The sequence below is a fragment of the Muscardinus avellanarius genome (assembly GCF_963383645.1).
Source record: "Muscardinus avellanarius genome assembly, chromosome: 13".
Taxonomy (NCBI): Eukaryota; Metazoa; Chordata; class Mammalia; order Rodentia; family Gliridae; genus Muscardinus; species Muscardinus avellanarius.
This window is the reverse complement of record NC_137799.1, coordinates 7928186-7947858: the sequence shown is the minus strand read 5'-3', so window position 1 is coordinate 7947858 and position 19673 is coordinate 7928186. Positions and strand designations below refer to the sequence as shown.

At 42.8% G+C, this 19673-nt stretch overlaps 1 protein-coding gene across 6 annotated transcripts in view; it reads left to right on the top strand.

The window, feature by feature from the left end:
- SPTAN1 (spectrin alpha, non-erythrocytic 1) overlaps positions 1-19673 on the top strand; it is a gene marked incomplete at both ends in the record, with an annotated part of 90553 nt that continues 70880 nt past the window's right edge. For 4 of the 6 annotated variants that reach the window (XM_080708487.1, XM_080708486.1, XM_080708485.1 and 1 more), the window contains 4 exons: positions 10905-11141; positions 12068-12193; positions 17583-17723; positions 18072-18218. In XM_080708487.1, coding sequence (XP_080564613.1) covers positions 10905-11141; positions 12068-12193; positions 17583-17723; positions 18072-18218 — 651 coding nt within the window. Of the gene's footprint in view, positions 34-10901; positions 11142-12067; positions 12194-17582; positions 17724-18071; positions 18219-19673 lie in introns of those variants that run through there. The other 2 variants (XM_080708484.1, XM_080708482.1) reach the window with 1 other exon arrangement.

Sequence of the window (19673 nt, the reverse complement as noted above, 5' to 3'; positions counted from 1 at the left end):
ATGTTGTCATCGTTTCGTAAACGCAGAGTTCAGGTATTTGTCCAGCATGCAGAAAATGTGTTGCCTTTCAGTTTTGCCTGGCTTGCAGTGAAGACACATTTGTGTCAAAGAGGTTGAATGATCCAGAGAGGGGAAAAACCCTGCCTGCATGACCTTTCTGTAAACAGATTGGTTAGGGTTTGTTTGGGTTTTTAGTGTTTATGATCAGAAGTCTTAGTATATTTAATATTTTCAAAGCCTATTTTTTAACTTTCCTTTTTCTTTTTAAGGCATGAATATATTAATTTCTTATTGCCATCCCAGTGTTTGCATGTAGTGTTTGCTGATTTTTTTTATTGATGGCTACTTGGTTCTAAAGAACCAAGGGACTAAGGAGATTATTCTAGACATTTGGAAAAATTATAATCTGAAAATATAGTATAAATAGTATTTTTTAAATCTGAAAGATACTGTAAACTTGGGTTTGTTTCCTCTTCCATTAACTTATTTCTTCTGCTACAATCCTATAATAAAATAGAGCTTACATTTTCTTTTTTTTTTAAAGATATCTCTATATTTTATTTGTGTAGTTTTGAGTGTTAAAATTGGACCTTTTTCAAAAAGGAAAGAAATGCTTAATGTTATTGTCTTGGTATCCTAAAATCAGAAATAAAATTTTTGGAAATTTTTAGTGAATATAGGTGATAAATCCAAGGCAGGCCCTTTTATAAATCAGACCTGTTATTTAAATGAGATTTATAAAAATGGGCCACATTATAACTTTTCCCTGTTTTGAATCTTAGTAACAATATGTTTCACTTAAATACCTTTTATCTGAATTTTGCAGGTTAAAAGGTAAGTAGCAGCAAGATAGTATGTGGGAAGCATTCAGAAGTAAGTGTTCTCCACATGCTCTGCGTTTCTGATTGTGATGCAATGCAGTATGGATCTTTTGCTTTCTTAAAGCTAAGTCCCTGCTCACCTCTGCAGAATTGTGCTAATTGAGTTGAAATGAATTAATCAATTTGAAGGCTGACATGCAGATCACAGTCCTGATTGGAATGTGGTTTAAGCAAAATATTTGTTGTTTTTATTTATGTTGTTGGGAGTCTTACTTTGTGTATTATTTACCTCTCTGCTTACCTTCAGATCTGCCACTAAAATCTGCAGCTAAGCTGGTTTTGAGTTAATTTGTTTGATCTGAAAATCAACTGGTATACAGTTTTATGAGTGCTAACCGATTCTTTGGTGGTTTGTTCTCGGGGAGAGCCCTTCTACTTCCATGGATGTAGTTCTCTTGCTTTGCAAATCTAAAAGTTGGTAATAGGCTGGTTTTCTAAGCCATGACAAAAAGGTATTGCTAGTTCTGCACATTTGGGCTCTGACTAAGCAACAAAAATAAAACTGATGAATGGTTTCTGTGACCTTTTGCCTTGGGTGATGTTTATGAATTTTTCTATAGAGCCAAGTCCATTTGTCCTATTAGTCTCCAAAAATCCTCTTCTTACAAAACAATATAGCTGGTGTCCTGTCTGCAAACTGGTGTCATTTGTAGTTTTCCAAGTGTCCCTGACATCCAGCACACCAAGTCACCTGGTAGAATGGCCATCCCATTGCCATTCATCTTCATTATACATTATTTTCTCTTTTGGGATTCCGTAGAGACACTGATTGCTGAATTCTTCACTCCCTGAGATCATTGTGAAGGTGTCCACTCACTGCAGGTGCCAGGTTTGCAGAGTCCAAAGCATTTGACCTTTGGTTTGAAATGTTTGCATTTGCAGTCTGTCGTGTTGCTTAACACAGTGTGAATCCCACCCACGGCCTCTCCCACTCCCCAAAGTACATACATCCCCTTGTACAACTGGCATGTAGCTTCTGTAGATTAGGTGAAAGCATTTTACATTCCCTAAGTACCAAGAACTGATGGAGCAGCTGTCTCTTGGCATTCATCAGGAAGACAGATACTCATGTCAAGATTCTTTCAGTTGATAGTGTGTATAAGTTTGTGTTGGATATGAGGAGTCGTGTTATATCTTCAGATTTAATTAGAAATTTCTAGCTAAACTTCCTATCTTTAGAACTTGCTCTTTGTACCCAGAGAACTGGCAGTATTGTAAGAACGCTGACAAGTCCTTTTTATTTATTACAATAGAGGACATAGTTGTAATTCCTGTTTTATTCCCCTGAGATCAATTCACATTACTTGCTGAATCAATGCACCTAAGATTTGACTGCTGCATTGCAGCATTTATAAATAACCTGCAAAATTAGTCTTCCCTTAATAATATTTGCAAAAGTATAACCTTTTCTTTCAGTTACCTTAAATGGGACATCATCCTTACGCATACAGAGAATATACTTAGCGTTTTGTTTCCTCTCCATTCTCTGTGTACATGCATTTGATTGGCAAAATCAGAGTTGATCTGTTGCTTTGAGATAAGCAGTTGAGGAAGCCTCCAGTGTTGCAGTTTTTAGGTAGTTAGTGGAGTAGATAGATAGGCTGGCTGGTAAGGTTGGAGATGTTTTGTTTTTACAACACAGTCTTCCTTTCTAGTGCTTTCAAGGTGTTAATCCCATAAAGCTGAGAATAGCCAGAACATTCTCTGCAGAGTCTGCCTTATCAGACTGCTGCATATTGCCAGGGCTGGGGCAGGGTTCTTGCAGTATGCAGCCTTAGTCATGGAAGGAATGTGGTATGCACACAGTCCAAGAATTCCAGAAACTTTTGACAGTTTTGGGTGAGAGATTGTAACACTTTTGGGTGGCGGTAGTTCTTGGTGATATTTATGAAAATTATCCCTTGTTTAATGTAGTCTGTGGAAAAGACCCTTTTACAGGAGTAAAAAGAAACCGGGACTCTTGGCAGATAAACTAGAGACAGCTTCCTATCAGTTAAGAGGAGGAAACTGTATGTTCAGTACTAGGAATTGAACCCGGGGGCATTCTGCCTTTGAGCTACATTCCCACCTCTATTTTATTTTATTTAATTAATTAATTTATTTATTTATTTATTGCGGTTCTGGGGGTAGAACCCAAGGGCATTCTACCTCCGAACTACACTCTCAGCCCTATTTTTTAAATTCTTTTTTTTTTTTGAAACAAGGTCTCACTGAGTTGCAAAGGGCCTCACTAAGTAGTAGCTGAGGCTGTCGGCTAACCGCTATCTTCCTGTCTCAGCTTCCCAAATGTTGGGATTACAAGCATGTGCCACCATGCCCGGCTACTATTTTATTTTTTGAAACAGGTCTTGGTTAGTTTGCTGGGAGTCTCCCTACATTGATGAAGGTGGTCTTGAACCTGCGATCCTCCTATCTGAGTCTTCAAGTACTGGGATTACAGGCATGCGCCACCATGCCCAGAAACCCATATTCTTTTTTGTTGACTCCTGTGATCTTGCAAATGAAAATCTGAATGCCAACAACAGTGGGAGCATATTGGTGACTTTCAGAATTCCATTTCCCCAGAGACAGCCAGTTGTGGCTTGGCAGGGCTCCCACCTACTGACGTCAGCTATCTACTGCAGGAAAGAAAAGTCCATTATTGCCTGACCAAAGCACTTGGTATAGAATTGACTTGTTCTACTTCACTGGGGCGACAAAGAGGGCCTTTTAGGTTGTTAAATTTCAGCTGGGCTTCACTGGACTGTCTTGCTGGATTGGTAGGGTCAAATTACCAAGTTGGGTCCACTCAGAGAGAGTTGCTCAGGTGGAACCTTTGCAGTATTATGATGGAGATTCTTCTTTTTTCCATGGTAAAGAGATGCTCCCAAATGTGGTTTCTTCAAGGTATTCATAGCAGCTAAGAGATTCTAGAAATATAGTGTATCCTGTGATAAAAGACAGGAAAAATCCCATACACTTTAACCCTGAAGACTTAGACACCTTTTGGGGACTCATATGAAGTATATTTGGTATTCCATATATAACTACCGTCCCCAGAAAATTTTCTTATTTTTTTGTGTGGTGCTGGGGATTGAATTCAGGGACATCCTACCTCCGAGCTACACCCCCAGCCCCTCCTTTTTTTTTTTTTTTTTTGTATTTGGGAACAGGATCTTGCTAAGTTGCTGAGAGCCTCGCTGAATTGCTAAGGCTATCCTCAAACTTGAAGTCCTCCTGTTTCAGCTTTCCAAGTACTGGGATTACAAGTGTGTACCATCATGGCTGGCTCAGAATATTTCTTTATGAGAAATGTTTTTAAGCAAGCAGTTAGATGCATAATTTCTGATGTTTTTCCATCTCTTCCCTCACCCCCATATTGGGATCGAACCCAGGGCCTCACACAAACTAGGTAAGCAGTGGCCCACTGAGCCACACTCTCAGCTCGTATTTTCCATCTTAACTGCGCCCCTAGGAATGAGACAAATGGAAGTACGTAAGTAAATAATTCTAAGCCAAGAACAGTGGTGCACACTCCCAAGTACTCCCAACCACACCCAATACTTGGGAGTCTGAGACGGGAATCTCAGGTCAGCAAGTAGTGAGACTCTCAGCCACCTAGTGAGATGCTGTTTAAAAAACAAAAATAACCTAGTCGTTGGTGGCACATGCTTATAATCCCAGTATTTGGGAAGATGAGATAGAAGGATCACACAAATTCAAAAAGTCAGCCTCAGCTACTTAATGAGGCTCTCAGCAACTTAGTGAGACCCTGTTTCCAAATAAAATATAAAAACCGGGCGTGGTGATGCACACTTGTAATCCCAGCATTTGGGAGGCTGAGACAGGAGGATTGCGTTTGCGGACATCCTCAGCTACTACTTAGTGAGGCCCTTTGCAACTCAGTAAGACCTTGTTTCAAAATAAAGAATAAATAATAGGGTTGGGAGTGTAGCTTGGAGGTAGAATACCTCTGGGTTCCATCCCCAGTACCACAAAAAAAAAAAGAAAGAAAAATTTTTTGACATGGTGGCACATGCTTGGGAGGCTGAGACTAGAGGGTGGCAGGTTTGTGGTCAGCCTCAGCTACTTAGTGAGATCCTCTTTCAAAATAAAGAATGAAAAATAGAGCTGGGGGTTTAGCTCAGAGGTAGAATACCCCTTCGTTCAATCCCTAGTACCGCCAAAAAAAGAAAGAAAGAAAGAAAGAAAGAAAGAAAGAAAGAAAGAAAGAAAGGAAGGAAGGAAGAAAGGAAGGAAGGAAGGAAGGAAACTGATTTGAGCCACAAGTGGTGGTGCGTGATTGTAATCCCAGTACTTGGGAGTCTGAGACAGGGTTGTAGGTTCAAGGACAGTCTCGGTGAGACTGACTCTCATTCTCATACACCTAGCAAGAGAGAGACCCTGTTTAAAAGTAAAAATAAAATAAGGCTGGGGGTATACCTAGGAGGTAGAATGCCCCTGGATTCTATCCCCAGTAATACACTCCCAGACCTATTTTATACTTTTTTATTTGGAAACAGGGTCTTCTAAGGCAGTGTGGCTGGCTGGCTTCGAACCTGCACGATCCTCCTGTCTCCACCCAATCCCCAGTAATACACACACACACACACACACACACACACACACACACACACACACCAGTTCAGCTGGGCATGGTGGCACACACCAGGTATTGGGAGGCTGAAACAGGAGGATTGCAGGTTCAAAGCCAGCCTTGGCAACTTAGGGATGCTCTGAGCAACCTCATGAGACCCTGTTTCCAAATAAGAAATAAAATCAGGCGAGGGGTGTAACTTGGAGGTAGAAGGCCTCTAGGTTCAATCCCCAGTACAAAAAAAAAAAAAAAAAAAAAACCCCAAAAAAACCCTGGCTCTGTGTTTATCTCAGTGGTAGAACACTTGCCTAGCTCGTGCAAGGCTCTGGGTTCAATTCCTTCCATCCCCAAAAAAACAAAAGCCAGGCGTGGTGGCATACCTTGTAATTCAGTACTTGAGCGGCTGAGTCAGGAGGATTATGGGTTTGAGGCCAGTTTCAGCAATTTAGTGAGACCTTGTTTCAAAATAAAAAATAAATTAGGGCTGGCGCTCTAGCTCAAAGGTAGAATGCCCCTGGGTTTAATACCTAAAACAAAACAAGAAAGACTTCACACTACTATACTGACTGGTGGAGTGGGCAGTAAGAGAAGAGTGTACTCCCTGCCCGGGTGGAATTCAGCTGGAGGAGACAACTGGAAGGTGTGAAGTCACACCGAATCCCTGGTAAGCATGGTGTGCAGTAGTGGTAGTACTCGTCCAGCATCAGCCAGGCCGGTGCACACAGGTTGCAGTGTCAACCAGTACTGCCTGTGGTAATTAAGTGTTATTAAGTTTCTCAAGGTCACCACAGTTTTCATATAAGGACTTTTGAACACTCTTTTAAGAATACAAGTTAAAGCCGGGCGTGGTGGCACATGCTTATAATCCCAGCATTCAGAAGGCTGAGACCGGAGGATTGTGGTTTGCGACAGCCTCAGCTACTTTAGTGAGGCCCTCTGCAACTTAGTGAGATCCCGTTTCAAAAATAAAGAATAAAAAATAGGGCAGAGGGTGTAGCTCAGAGGTCAAATGCCCCTGGGTTCCATCCCCAAACCCACAAAAAAGAAAAAACAAAAATACAAGTTAAGCTGGGCATGGTGGTACAAGCTTGTAATCCCAGTGCTTGGGAGGCTGAGATAGGATCATGCAGGTTCAAAGCCAGCCTCAGCTACTTAGTGAGGCTCTCAGCAATGTAGTGAGATCTTGTTTCCAAATAAAATAAAATAGGTCTGGGAGTATAGCCCGGAGGTAGAAAGTCCCTGGATTCCATCCCCAGTAGCACACACACACACAAAAGAATAGAAGTTATATCCAGGTGTGATGGCACAAATTTATAATCCTAGTAATGGGGAGACTGAGACTGGAGGATTGCAGGTTCTTGGCCAGCCTCAGCTACTTAGTGAGGCCCACTGAAACTTAGTGAGACCTGTTTCAAAATAAAGAATAAGCCAGGTGTGGTGGCACACACTTGTAATCCCAACATTTGGGAGGCTAAGACAGGAGGTTCGCGGACAGCTTCAGCTATTTAGTGAGGGCCTTTGCAACTCAGTGAGACCCTGCTTCAAAATAAAGAATAAATAGTAGGGCTGGGGGTGTAGCATGGAGGTAGAATGCCCCTGGGTTTCATCCCCAGTACCACCAAAAAAAAAAAAAAAAAGAAAAAGAAAATAATAAAAAATAGGGTTAGGTGTGTAGGTCGGTGATAGAATGCCATTGGGTTCAATCCCCAGTACTGAAAAAAAAAGTTATTAGCCAGCTTTGGTGGTGCATGCCTATAATCTCAGTATTTGGTAGGCTGAGACAGGAGGATTGTAGGTTTGAGGACAGCCTCAGCAATGTAAAAACCCTGTTTCAAAAAATAAAATAGAAGTAGGGTGTGATGGCACACATTTGTAATCCCCGCACTTGGGAAGCTGAGAGAGGAGGACCGCACTGCTGGGCAAGGTGGCACATGTCTATAATCCTAGGACTTGGAAGGCTGAGACTGGAGGAAAGCAGGTTTGAAGCCAGCCTCAGCAATTTAGTGAGGCCCTCAGCAACCTAGTGAGACCTTGTTTCCAAATAAGAAGTAAAACCAGTTTTGGGATGTTGTTTGGAGGTAGAATGTCTCTGGGTTCAACCCCACTCCCCCCTCATAAATAAAAATAAATAAAATAGAGCTGGGGGTATAGCTCAGAGGTAGAATGCCCCTGGGTTCTAGCTTCAGTACTCCCCACCCCTGTCCCACTCACATACAAAGAAGAGAAGATATTTCAGGGTAAGGAGATAGCTCAGTGGTAGAGAGCTTGTCTAGGTGCAAGAGGCCCTGGATTCAGTCCTCATTTTCTGTCAGTCACAGCTGTGCAGTGGGATACAGAACTCTGCCTTCCTGAGGTCCACCGGTGCTACTGAAGAGCAGCTGCTTTCTCCCAGGACCCTCCAGGTGCTCCATCCATGGATGGTAATTCAGACTCACTCAGGGTTGATGCCCAGCTGTGTAGCTTTAGTCAGCACGCTCTTCATTTGCCTTTCTCATCACGAGTCTATTATTTACCTAGATAGAATTCTAGTTTTACAATATGGGAAATGAAAACATTATTATTATTATTACTATTATTATTATTATTATTTTCCTTTGGTGGTACTGGGGTTCCTGGAAGCCCTTCTACCTCTGGGCTACACTCCCAGGCCTATTTTATATATATATATATATATATATATATATATATATATTTTTTTTTTTTTTTTTTAAACAGGGTCTCTGGCTGGCTTCAAACCTGCGCCATCCTCCTGTCTCTGCCTCCCAAGCGCAGGGATTACAAGCGTGCGCCACCACACCCAGCTAAATGAAAACATTATTAGCAAGCCCTTTCGGACCTCTTGGCAAGTAAATTCAGATAGCTGCATAGCAGGTACAATATTTGGAAAATATGTGGCCAGTTAGTCAAGAAAAACTTTTTTTTCTTTTTTCCTTTTGGTGTGTTTGTGTGGTACTGGGAATGGAACCCAGGGGCATTCTACCTCTGAGCGACACCTCCAGCTCTATTTTTTTTTTTTTTAAACTAGGGTCTCACTGAATTGTAAAGGGCCTCACTAAGTAGCTGAGCCTGGCTTTGAACCTGAGTAATCCTCCTGTCTCAGCCTCCCAAATGCTGGTATTACAAGTGTACGGCACCACGCCCGGCCACTTTTTTCTATTTTTGAAACCCAGTTTCAAAATAAAGAATAAAAAATCGGGGTGAGTTGTAGCTCGGAGATAGAATGCCTCTGGTTTCAATGCCCAGCATATCTATCTATCTATATCTACCTATCCCCCCCCCCCCCGCTCTCTCTCATGCGTGTGCACGTATGCACCAAACCTCAGGTACTTAGGGAGATCCTATACCTTATACAAATAAAACATAGTGCTGGGGGTATAGGTCAGAGGTAGAATGTCTCTAAATTCAATCCTTAGCACCACACACAAAAATAGATAAATATAAAAAATAAATATAAAGTAGGGAGCCAAGTGTGGTGGCACATGCTTATAATCTCAATACTTGAGAGGCTTAGAGGATCGCAGGTTGTTTTTTTTTTTTTGTTTTTTTTTGTTTTTTTGTGGTATTGGAGATGGAACCAGGGGCTTTCTACCTCTGGGCTATACTTCCAGACCTATTTTTATATTTTATTTGGAAACAGGGTCTCACTAAGCTGCTGAAAGCCTCACTAAGTAGCTGAGGCTGCCTGCGAACCTGCGCGATCCTCCTGTCTCAGCCTCCCAAGTACTGGGATTACAAGTGTGCGCCACCACGGCTGGCTAGGGTTGCAGGTTTTACCACAGTCTCAGCAAATAGTGAGATTCTCAGCAACCTAGCAAGACCCTGTTTCAAAATTAAAATGGGGCTGGGGTGTAACTCAGAGGTAGAATGCCCCTGGGTTCAATCCCAGGTGCCACACACACATAAAAATAAAAATCTAAAAGTAAGGCTGAAATTAAAGTACAAAGGTAGAACATTCCTGAGTTGAATACGTAGTACCTCCCTGCTCCATAGGAAAGAAAGAAAAATAACAGGTAGAGGTATAGTGAGTTTTTACAACATCCTCCCCCAAAAATACAGCATAGTGTGATTTTCTTTCAGTTGTGCTCATTCAGATGGCATCAAGCGTGTTCATTGCCCAGGCTCTCAACAGCATGAAGACTTGGGAGTGTCGATATTTTGGAATACCTGAGAAGTTAGCTACCTTGTGTAGACAAGTTCTTTTGATTATTGATGTGAAGTACTCTGTTGTTTTGTAGTTACTCCTTTCAGCTGGGCTTGGTGGTGCAAACCTTGGAAGTACTTGGAAGGCTGAGACAGGAGGATTGCAGGTTCACGGCCACCCTCAGCTGCTTAGTGAGGCCCCAGCAACTTAGTGAGACCCTGTTACAAAATAAAGAATTAAAAATTGGGCTGGGGGGTATAGCTCAGAGGTGAAATCCCCTGGGTTCCATCCTGGTAGCCCCACACACAAGAACAACAACAACAACAATAATAAATTACTTTTTTCATTGAATAATAGACAAAGATCTGGACTGATTTAAACAAGAATAAATTCAGCCAGGCGTGGTGACGCACGCTTGTAATCCCCGCGCTTGGGAGGCTGAGACAGGAGGATTGCACAGGTTCGAAGCCAGCCTCAGCTACTTAGTGAGGCTCTCAGCAACTTAGTGAGACCCTGTTTCCAAATAAAATATAAAATAGGTCTGGAAGTGTAGCCTGGAGGTAGAAGGCCCTTGGATTTCATCCCCAGCACCACACTCACACACACAAAAAGAATAAATTCATTCTAATAACCATGCAATGAAACACAGAGACTAGATGAAATTATTTTAGAATGGATTTACCAATAATTATCTGAATATCAATGTTGGTGTTTCCTTTAAATTCACAAAGCCATTCTAGAATTGACAATATAAACATAGTTCTTATTTGGCATGGTAGCACATGCCTGTAATCCTAGTTACTCAAGAAGCTGAGGAAGGAGGATTGCAAGTTATAGGGCAGCATGGGCAACTTAGCACATCTCTGTTTCAAAATGAAAGATAGCTGGGCATGGTGGCACAGGCTTGTAATCGTTGCATTTGGGAAGCTGAGACAGGAGGATCGTGGTTGGCGGACAGCCTCAGCTACTTAGGCCCTTTGCGACTCAGTGGTAGAGCGTCCCAGGATTCTGATCTCAGTACCAAACAAAGAACAAAAACATATTTCTTTCAATTTTTTTTTTCATTGGGTTCATTGCCAAGTTTGCTGGGCATCCTCTGAGAGTTGTAGGTAAATAGGTGTTGTAGGAGTGGATAGTTGTTTTTAATAAAGGGCTTCGTTGTTCAGTCCTTAGAAGAGACCGTCGTTTCCGTTCACTTGTCTGCTAGGGTTTTCTGATCATTTTTTCTTTCCTTTAGACAGCCTAATGCCATGGAGTCTGTCTTGGTGTCTTGTGCTTATCTCAGGCCATTCTGTATTTTCAGAAAATGGACCCAAGCGGGGTCAAGGTGCTGGAAACAGCAGAGGACATCCAGGAAAGACGGCAGCAGGTCCTGGATCGATACCATCGCTTCAAGGAGCTCTCAACCCTGCGGCGCCAGAAGCTGGAAGATTCCTATCGATTCCAGTTTTTCCAAAGAGATGCTGAGGAATTGGAGAAGTGGATTCAGGAGAAACTTCAGATTGCATCTGATGAGAATTATAAAGATCCAACCAACTTGCAGGTCTGTTTGATCTTCCAGAGATTCCTGGCAAAATTCAGGGGTCCCTGTAGTCTTTTCCAAAATTAGACAAAGAACTGGGAGTGTGGCTCAGTGCTAGAGGGCGTGCCTAATGTGGTCCTGGGTTCTAGCCAGCACCAGAAAAACAAGTTGGACCAAGAGATTGGGCAGAAAGAAGGAAGTAGATCACACATAATAAAGGACTGACACAGTCTTTTTTTTTTTTTTTTTTTCCTTTTTTCTTGCGGTTCTGGGGATGGAACCGAGGAGCATTCGACCTCTAGCTATACCCCCTGCCCTGTTTTTTATTCTTTATTTTGAGGCAGGATTTCACTAAGTTGCAGAGGGCCTCACTAAGTAGCTGAGGCTGTCTGCGAACCATGATCCGTGTTGTGAATAAATATGAGTGTATAGTTCAGGGATGAACTATTAGCATGCTGAGAAAACCCAGTACAGTTCTGTATTTCTAGAAGAAATTGGATGTCTGTGCAAACTTTTTTTTTTATGATGGTACTGGGGTTCCTGGAAGCCCTTCTACCTCCGGGCTACACTCCCAGACCTATTTTATATTTCTGAAACAGGGTCTCTTAAGCCAGCGGGGCTAGCTTCGAACCTGCACAATCCTCCTGTCTCCACTTCCCAAGCGCAGGGATTACAAGCGTGCGCCACCATGCCTGGCCATTTTTTTTTCCTGGTAGACAAAATTAGGATATTCTGTAGTATCTTCCCTCTGCAGAGTTTGAGGTTCTCATGGGCCACACTTCAGAAGGATGATAGAGATGTAATTGGTGTATCTGAGTTGTTGAGCAGTTAGAGAAGGCTGAGTGACACCTTCTGGACTAGAGGGAGTGGGATCCATAGGGGAGGAGTGATGGGGCAGGAGATGAAAGTGCCTGCGTGCACTGGGCTCACTTGACACTCTCCTCCAGGGAAAGCTTCAGAAGCATCAAGCCTTTGAAGCCGAAGTGCAGGCCAATGCAGGAGCCATTGTCAAGCTGGATGAGACTGGAAACCTGATGATCTCCGAAGGGCATTTTGCATCTGAAACCATCCGGGTAAGTGTGAGCTGATGAGTGGCCTGGTGTGGATGGCCTTGCCTGGCAGGAGGGATGTGGGTTTGTGCGTCCAGGTCAATTTGGGTTCCTCAAGTGATAGGCATTTTTAGCTTTCCAGAGAATCTGTGTAGTTTCCTAAAGGAGTTACCCACAGAATATGATTCCACACGAGTATAAACCAACATGTATACTTACAGGAGTAATATTCTTTTGATGAAATTAGAAGATTGTGTCAATTCACTTTTTTTAATTTATTTTTTGTGTCAATTCACTTTTAATTGTTATAGATGGTAATTGAATGGGAGAGAATATTAGCGAAATTGGTGAGTTTGCAGGTTAAGATAGAAGATAAATAGAAGCAATCATAGGCACTCTGTAGAAAGCTTTCTGCTGAGAAGCTTGCTGTCTGGATCTGGGTGGCTCTTGAAGGGGTTCGCTGAGGACTAGGTAGCAAGCCAGTGAAGGCCCAGGCCTAAGAACTAAGCTACAACATGGTGATGTGACCAGCATTGAGGCTGGCACTCTTAAACGCTTTGCTCTGGCTTGTTTTGCAGCTGGGACAGTAATTGATCTTTCCTTGCTTCGTTTCGCATTCCTAACACCAGCGCGTTAAGGGAAAACAGACCTCTTTTATGAGGAGTATACACATAAGTTCCTCATAAGTAATGCTTTTACTGTCTTTGATACACCTCATATCTTGCTACATATTTTGCTTGGTTCTTTGCCTCCAAGGCCACATCCTTTTGAGGGCCCAGCCTTCTCTAGGCTTTCACCTGTCAATAATCCTCAAGATTTAGGTGAAGGCTGCATCCTTCAGCCTCAGCTAGAAATGTTTCTTCCCCTACTCTTCCCTGACAGATACTGGAGGTTTCGCTCCCTTTGGATCTAGGCTAGCTTGGTTTGCAACAGTAAACCTTTGCTGTCTCACATTTGTTCTGCTCTACCCTACAGTCTCGTCAAAGACTTGCAGTTAGCCCGACGCTTATGATTGATAATTAATAATTGCTAGTAATGATTGTAAATAGGAAATAAAAAGTATAAATAGGAAATGTCATATGACCAACTGTTAAATTATATTGAACCCATTTGGGCAATGTTACACATCTCTGCAATTAAATAGAAATGTTTTCTTCCTGTTTCCCCACCATTCTGTATAATATTATAGTAAATGAAATCAACCTGGTAATTTTTTCTTTGATAGAAGTTGTTTTCTGCCGGGCGTGGTGGCGCACACTTGTAATCCCCGCTCTTGGGAGGCAGAGACAGGAGGATCACGCTGGTTCGGAGCAAGCCTCGCTGGCTTAAGAGACCCTGTTTCCAAATAAAACAATATATAAAATAGGTCTGGGAGTGTAGCCCAGAGATAGAAGGGCTTCCAGGAACCCCAGTACCGCAAAAAAAAAAAAAAAAAAAAAAATTGTTTTCCCAGTGTGAATATGAGAATAAGACCCAAGTGTTTGGCTTCAGTAATTAATCCTGGGGGAGGACCCAAATCTGATTTTATTCAGGACTATTAGTAGCTTGTGCCTTATTTGATGATCTTATTAAAGCAATATTAAAAATACTCTTCAGTACTGTTCATTGAATAGAGACAGACACTCTTCTGTTAGACACTTTGAGTAGCTATTGGACATGTGGTCAATCCCTAATCTTCACAGTAACTATGCAAGGTGGCCATTATCTCCATCTTGTGTAAGGGCAGAAGCTGAGGCTCAGGGAATTTTCAGTAACCTGCCCAAAGTCCCGCAACTAATAGATGACACAACTAGAATTTCAGGGCACTCCTCTCTTTTCCCAGGCACAGTTCATTCTTTTTTTCTTTTCCCAGCCTATATTTTGTTCCTATTGTCGCTCCTTAACTTTTCAGTCACCTACCTCTCTGAAAGTTTTAGCTGCTGGCTCATGTCCCTGTTGAGGAACCTCCCTGAGTCAGAAGCAGGCTTTCCTCTTCACCGTGTCCACTGTTGGTGTCTCTGAAGTGCACCTGCCTCCTTGCCCACTCATGCTCTCAAAGAGAAGCCTGTGAAGCTGGACTCAGGCCTGCAGTATTTACAAGATCAGACACACCAGGGATGGGGAGATTGTTCCAGTGACAAACAGCCTTGCCTGAGTCTTGAGTATGTGAAAATGAAACTTGTGAGACTGACAGTGAAATTGAGGAGAGAGGTTTTCTCTAGTCTCTGCCACCTCGTTCTAATTTGAGTAGAAAACGCTCTGGTTACCCCACATTGGTCCTCACAGTTACCATGGTGATCCTGCCGTGGCAGTTGATTCGCCCCAACCCAGCAACTTAGTTTGGCAGGCAGCATTAGCACGGAGGAAGGTGGGTGGTGTGGAGGGCTGAGTCTGTGTTCTGCATAACCTGTCTATCACTGGTTTAGACTTTCACACCGTACCGGACTGCGTGGCGCCCCATAGTCACCGCCACCCACATCGGGTCCCACATCCGAGTAGGTGGAGTACTGGCTTGCTGTTGGTTGCCGTGGAATGCCTTTCACCTCCTCCTGGCGGCAGTGCAGCCTGCCCCCGGGTGGAAGTGAATTGAGTGAGTGCTCCTCCCCACTGCTTTCTCTGGGAGACCCCACCCACGTTGACTGTCCCCTGGCTCTCAGGGCTGTGTGTTCTTTCTGGGAGTGGCATCTCAATGGTGGGTGGATCCCAGACTCTGTTCCCGTTCATGTGTGAACCTTCCTGTTGGGTTTACCTCTGCCTGCCAGTGTGACCCGGAAGCCCCAATATCTTGGCTGTGCACAGACCACACAACACCAAGGATGGAGCAGAATACTGGAATGCAGCACAGAAGTTTAAATATGAGCATTTCCTCCAGTTTTTAAGTCTTTACTGGACTTCTGCTGTGAGCACCCAAGATGCTGGGAAGTGAATATGTTTGCCCTGTGGTTGCCACTTAGGAAGTTTGAATTAAGCCTTACTTGAGATTACAATATATATATGTGTGTGTATCTATCTATCTTTTTTTTTTTTTTTTTTTTTTGGTTGTATTAGGGATGGAACCCAGGGGCCTTCTACCTCTGGCTACACTCTCAGACCTATTTTTTTATATTTTATTTGGAAACAGGGTCTCACTAAGTTGCTGAGAGCCTCACTAAATCGCTGAGGCTGGCTTTGAACCTGCACAATCTTCCTGTCTCAGCCTCCCAAATACTGGGATTACAAGTGTGTGCCACCACACCCAGCTTCATGACTATAACTTGGTCATCAATGCTCCAAACCTTTTTGGTAGCATGATATTTGAGGACCCTATCTTTTCTATTTTTTTTTTTTTTTTTTTTTTTTGGTACTAGAGATTAAACCCAGGGGCATTCTACCTTGAGGTGTACTCCCAGCCCTATTACTTTTAATTTGAAAACAAGGTCTCACATAGTTGCTGAGGGTATCACTAAGTTGCTGAGACTGGCCGCCAACCTGAAATCTTCTTATCTGTGTCTCCTAAGTACTGGGATTAAAAGTGTGTGCCACCGTGTCTGGCCCAAATCCTTTTTTAAAAATTACTATTATATTTTGAAACAAGGTCTTTCTGAGTTGCTAGGGCTAACCTCAAACCTGTAATCTTCCTATCAGCCTCCCAAGTACTGAGATCACAGGCATGAACCACTATAATAATTAGAGAGAGAGAGAGAGAGAGAGAGAGAGAGAGAGAGAGAGAGAGAGTGTGTGTGTGTGTGTGTGTGTGTGTGTGTGTGTGTGTGTGTGTGTGTATGGTACTGGGGATTGAACCCAGGGACATTCTACCTCAAGCTACAGCCCCAGCTCGATATTTTTTATTCTTTTTTATTTATTTATTTATTTTTTTTTATGGTACTGGGGTTCCTGGAAACCCTTCTACTTCGGGGCTACACTCCCAGACCTATTTTATACTTTTTATTTGGAAACAGCGCCTCTTAAGCCGGCAAGGCTGGCTTCAAACCTGCCCGATCCACGTATGCCACCACGCCTGGCTCTATTTTTTATTCTTTATTTTGAAACAGGGTCTCACTAAATTGTGGAGGGCCTCACTAAGTAGCTGAGGCTGGATACAAACCCATATCCTCCTATCTCAGCCTCCCAATTACTGGAATTACAAGTATGTGCCACCACGCTCATCCCCAACCCAATTTTATTATTTGGAAACAAGTTTTTGCTAGGTTGATGAGAGTCTCACTACTTGCTGAAGCTGTTCTCGAGCCTCCAATCCTCCTGTCTCAGCTTCCCAAGTATACAGAGTACATGTGTGTGCTACATACCCGGCTTCAGTAATTATAATTTAACATTTTCCTAAAGTAAACTAGACCAAACTAGCCTGGCATGGTGTGTTGTCACTTGCCTATAATCCCAGTACTTGGGAGGCTGAGATAGGAGGATGCCAGGTTCCAGACCAGCCTCAGCAATTAATTAATTAATCTTTTTTGCTGTACTGGGAATGGAACCCAGGGGCATTCTACCTTCAAACGACACCTCCAGTTCTATTTTATATTCTTTATTTTGAAACAGGGTGTCACTAAGTTTCAGAGGGCCTCACTAAGTAGCTAAGACTGTCCGCAAATCTCCTCCCGTCTCAGCCTCCCAAATGTTGGGATTACAAGCGTGCACCACCATGCCTGGTCAGCCTGAAGAATTTAGTGAGACTTAGCAAACTAGCAAAACCTTGTTTCAAAATAAAAATAAAACTGAGCATGTAGCTTACACTTGTAATCCCAGTACTTGGGAGGCTGAGACAGGAGATAGCAGGTTCACTGCCAGCCTCAGCCACTTAGTAAGTCCCTCTGCAAATTAGTAATACCATGTTTCAAAATAAAGAATAAAAAATAAGACAGGGAGTGTAGCTCAGAGCCAAATGTCCCTGGGATCAATCCCCAGAAACTGAACCTGAAGGATTGCAGATTTGAGGCCAACCTCAGCAATTTACTGAGGCATCCTGCAACTTAGTGAGACCCTGTTTCAAAAATAAAGAATAAAAAATAGGGCTGGGGGTGTAGCTCAGAGGTAGAATGTCCCTGGGTTACATCCCTGGTACCTCAAAAAAAAGAAAAAGAAAAAAAAAAAGAATAAGCTGTGCATGGTGGCACACACTTGTATTCCCAGTACTTGGGAGGCTGAGACAGGAGGATCATAGGTTCGAGGCCATTATCAGCAACTTAGGTCCTCAGTAACTTAGTGAGACTCTGTTTCAAAATAAAGAATAAAATAGAGCTGGGTGCAACTTGGAGATAGAATGCCCCTGAGTTCAATCCCAGTAACAGAAAAAAATTTTTTTTTTAAATTTAGGGTCCCATGAGGTTGGCTTTAACTTGTCAGAACTCTTTGGAAGAACCACTCCCATTGTAATCTAATTAAATTATTTTATTATTATTATTATTATTATTATTTTTTTTTTTTTTTTTTTAACCTCTAGACTCGTTTGATGGAGTTACACCGCCAGTGGGAATTGCTTTTGGAGAAGATGAGGGAAAAAGGAATCAAACTGCTGCAGGCCCAGAAGTTGGTGCAGTATTTGCGGGAGTGTGAAGACGTGATGGACTGGATCAGTGACAAGGTACATTTGGAGAGGCCAGGTTTGGTAAGCCTTCCCCTAGAGAGTGCAGAGCCTGCCATGGTCTGCTGCTGAGCGCCAGTGTGGCACAGATGTAGCCAGGTAGGAAGAAAGGTCGCAGTGGGGCTGCTGTGTCTCCGGCTGCTCTGGAGGGACCTCGCCTCTGTCACTGTGAAACCTGGGGTCTCTGGGTCAGAGTTCTCTGAGAGGACCAAACTCAGGACCTGTGCACACACAGCTTCCCTTAGAGCTGCCGTGGCCCATCTGTAATGCATCCTCTCCTGAGAAGTCCTGGGAACCTGTTACCAGTTGTTGGCTGGTAACTCTAGCTCTGTCTTGGTCCCTGAATAGGAAGCAATTGTGACTTCTGAGGAGCTGGGCCAGGACCTGGAGCATGTGGAGGTTCTGCAGAAGAAATTTGAAGAGTTTCAAACAGATTTGGCTGCTCACGAAGAAAGAGTTAATGAAGTGAACCAGTTTGCTGCAAAACTCATCCAGGTAATCAGCAAAGTGCAACATCATCCTGTTAACCTTACAGGATATTCAGAAGAAAATTTTGATGATCACTAAGTGTGTCTGAGTGAGAAAGTTTTTACAGATATACTGAAAACTCTGCTTAGATGTAAGTAACTAAGGCCCCATACTGATTCCTCCTAATGAGAACATGCTTGTGTGTATGGTACTAGGGATTGAACTCAGAGATCTTACCTCTGAGCTATGCCCCCAGGCCTTTTTATTTCTTGTTTTGAAAGAGGATCTTGCTAGGTTGCTTAGAGTCATGCTGTGTTGATAAGGCTGAACTAAAACCTGCAATCCTTTTTTTCTCAACCTCCTAAGTATTGGGACTATAGGTGTATGCCACGAATACATGCTTTTTTATTTATTTATTTATTTATGGTGGTATAGGGATTGAATCCAGGGCATTTTATTTCTGAGATACACCCTCAGCCTCATTTTATTATTTTATTTTGAAACAGGGTCTCATCAAATTATTTAGGGCATAAACTGCTGAACGAGGCTGGCTGCTAACCTGCTGTCCTCCTGTTTCAGCTTCCCAAGTACTAGAATTGCAAATATAATCTACCATGCCTGGCTTGAGTACATGCTATTTCTTTCTCTTTCTTTCTTTCTTTCTTTCTTCCTTTTTTAAAATTTTTTTATGGTTTTTTTGTAGTACTGGGGATGGAACCTAGGGTTATTCTACCTCTGAGCTCCACCCCAGCTCTATTTATTTTTTCTTCTTTTTTTTGAGGGTCTGGAACCCAGGGGCATTCGACCTTTGATCTACAGCCCCTGCCCTATTTTTTTATTCTTTGTTTTGAAATCGGGTCTCACTGAGTTGCAGAGGGCCTCACTAAGTAGCTGAGGGTGTCCACAAACCACGATCTTCAGGTCTCAGCTTCCCAAATGCTGGGATTACGAGTGTGCATCACCATGCCTGGCTTTTTATTCTTTATTTTGAAACAGGGTCTCCCTGAGTTGCAGAGGGCCTCACTAAGTCGCTGAGGCTGGCCGCGAACTGCGATCCTCCCGTCTCAGCCTCCCAAACGCTGGGGTTACAAGCGTGCACCACCATGCCCAGCTTATTTTTTATTTTTGAAACAGGAACTTAGTAGGTTGCTGAGAGTCTCAGTACGTGCTGTATGTCCTTGAACCTGGGATCCTCCTGTCTCAGGCTCCCAAGTATTGGGATTACAAATATAATCTACCATACCCGGTTTCAGTATATGCTTTATTTATTATGTATGTATTTATTTATTTAAGGAATGCTGGTTGTTCTTTTTCTTTTTTATTTTACTTTATTTTATTTTGAGGCTCTGGGGATGGAACCCAGGGGCATATGACCTTCAAGCTACACCCCCTGCCCTATTTTTATTTTATTTTATTTTTTATTTATATATTTTGGTGGTACCCAGAGGTTTTCTAACTCCAGGCTATACTCCCAGACCTATT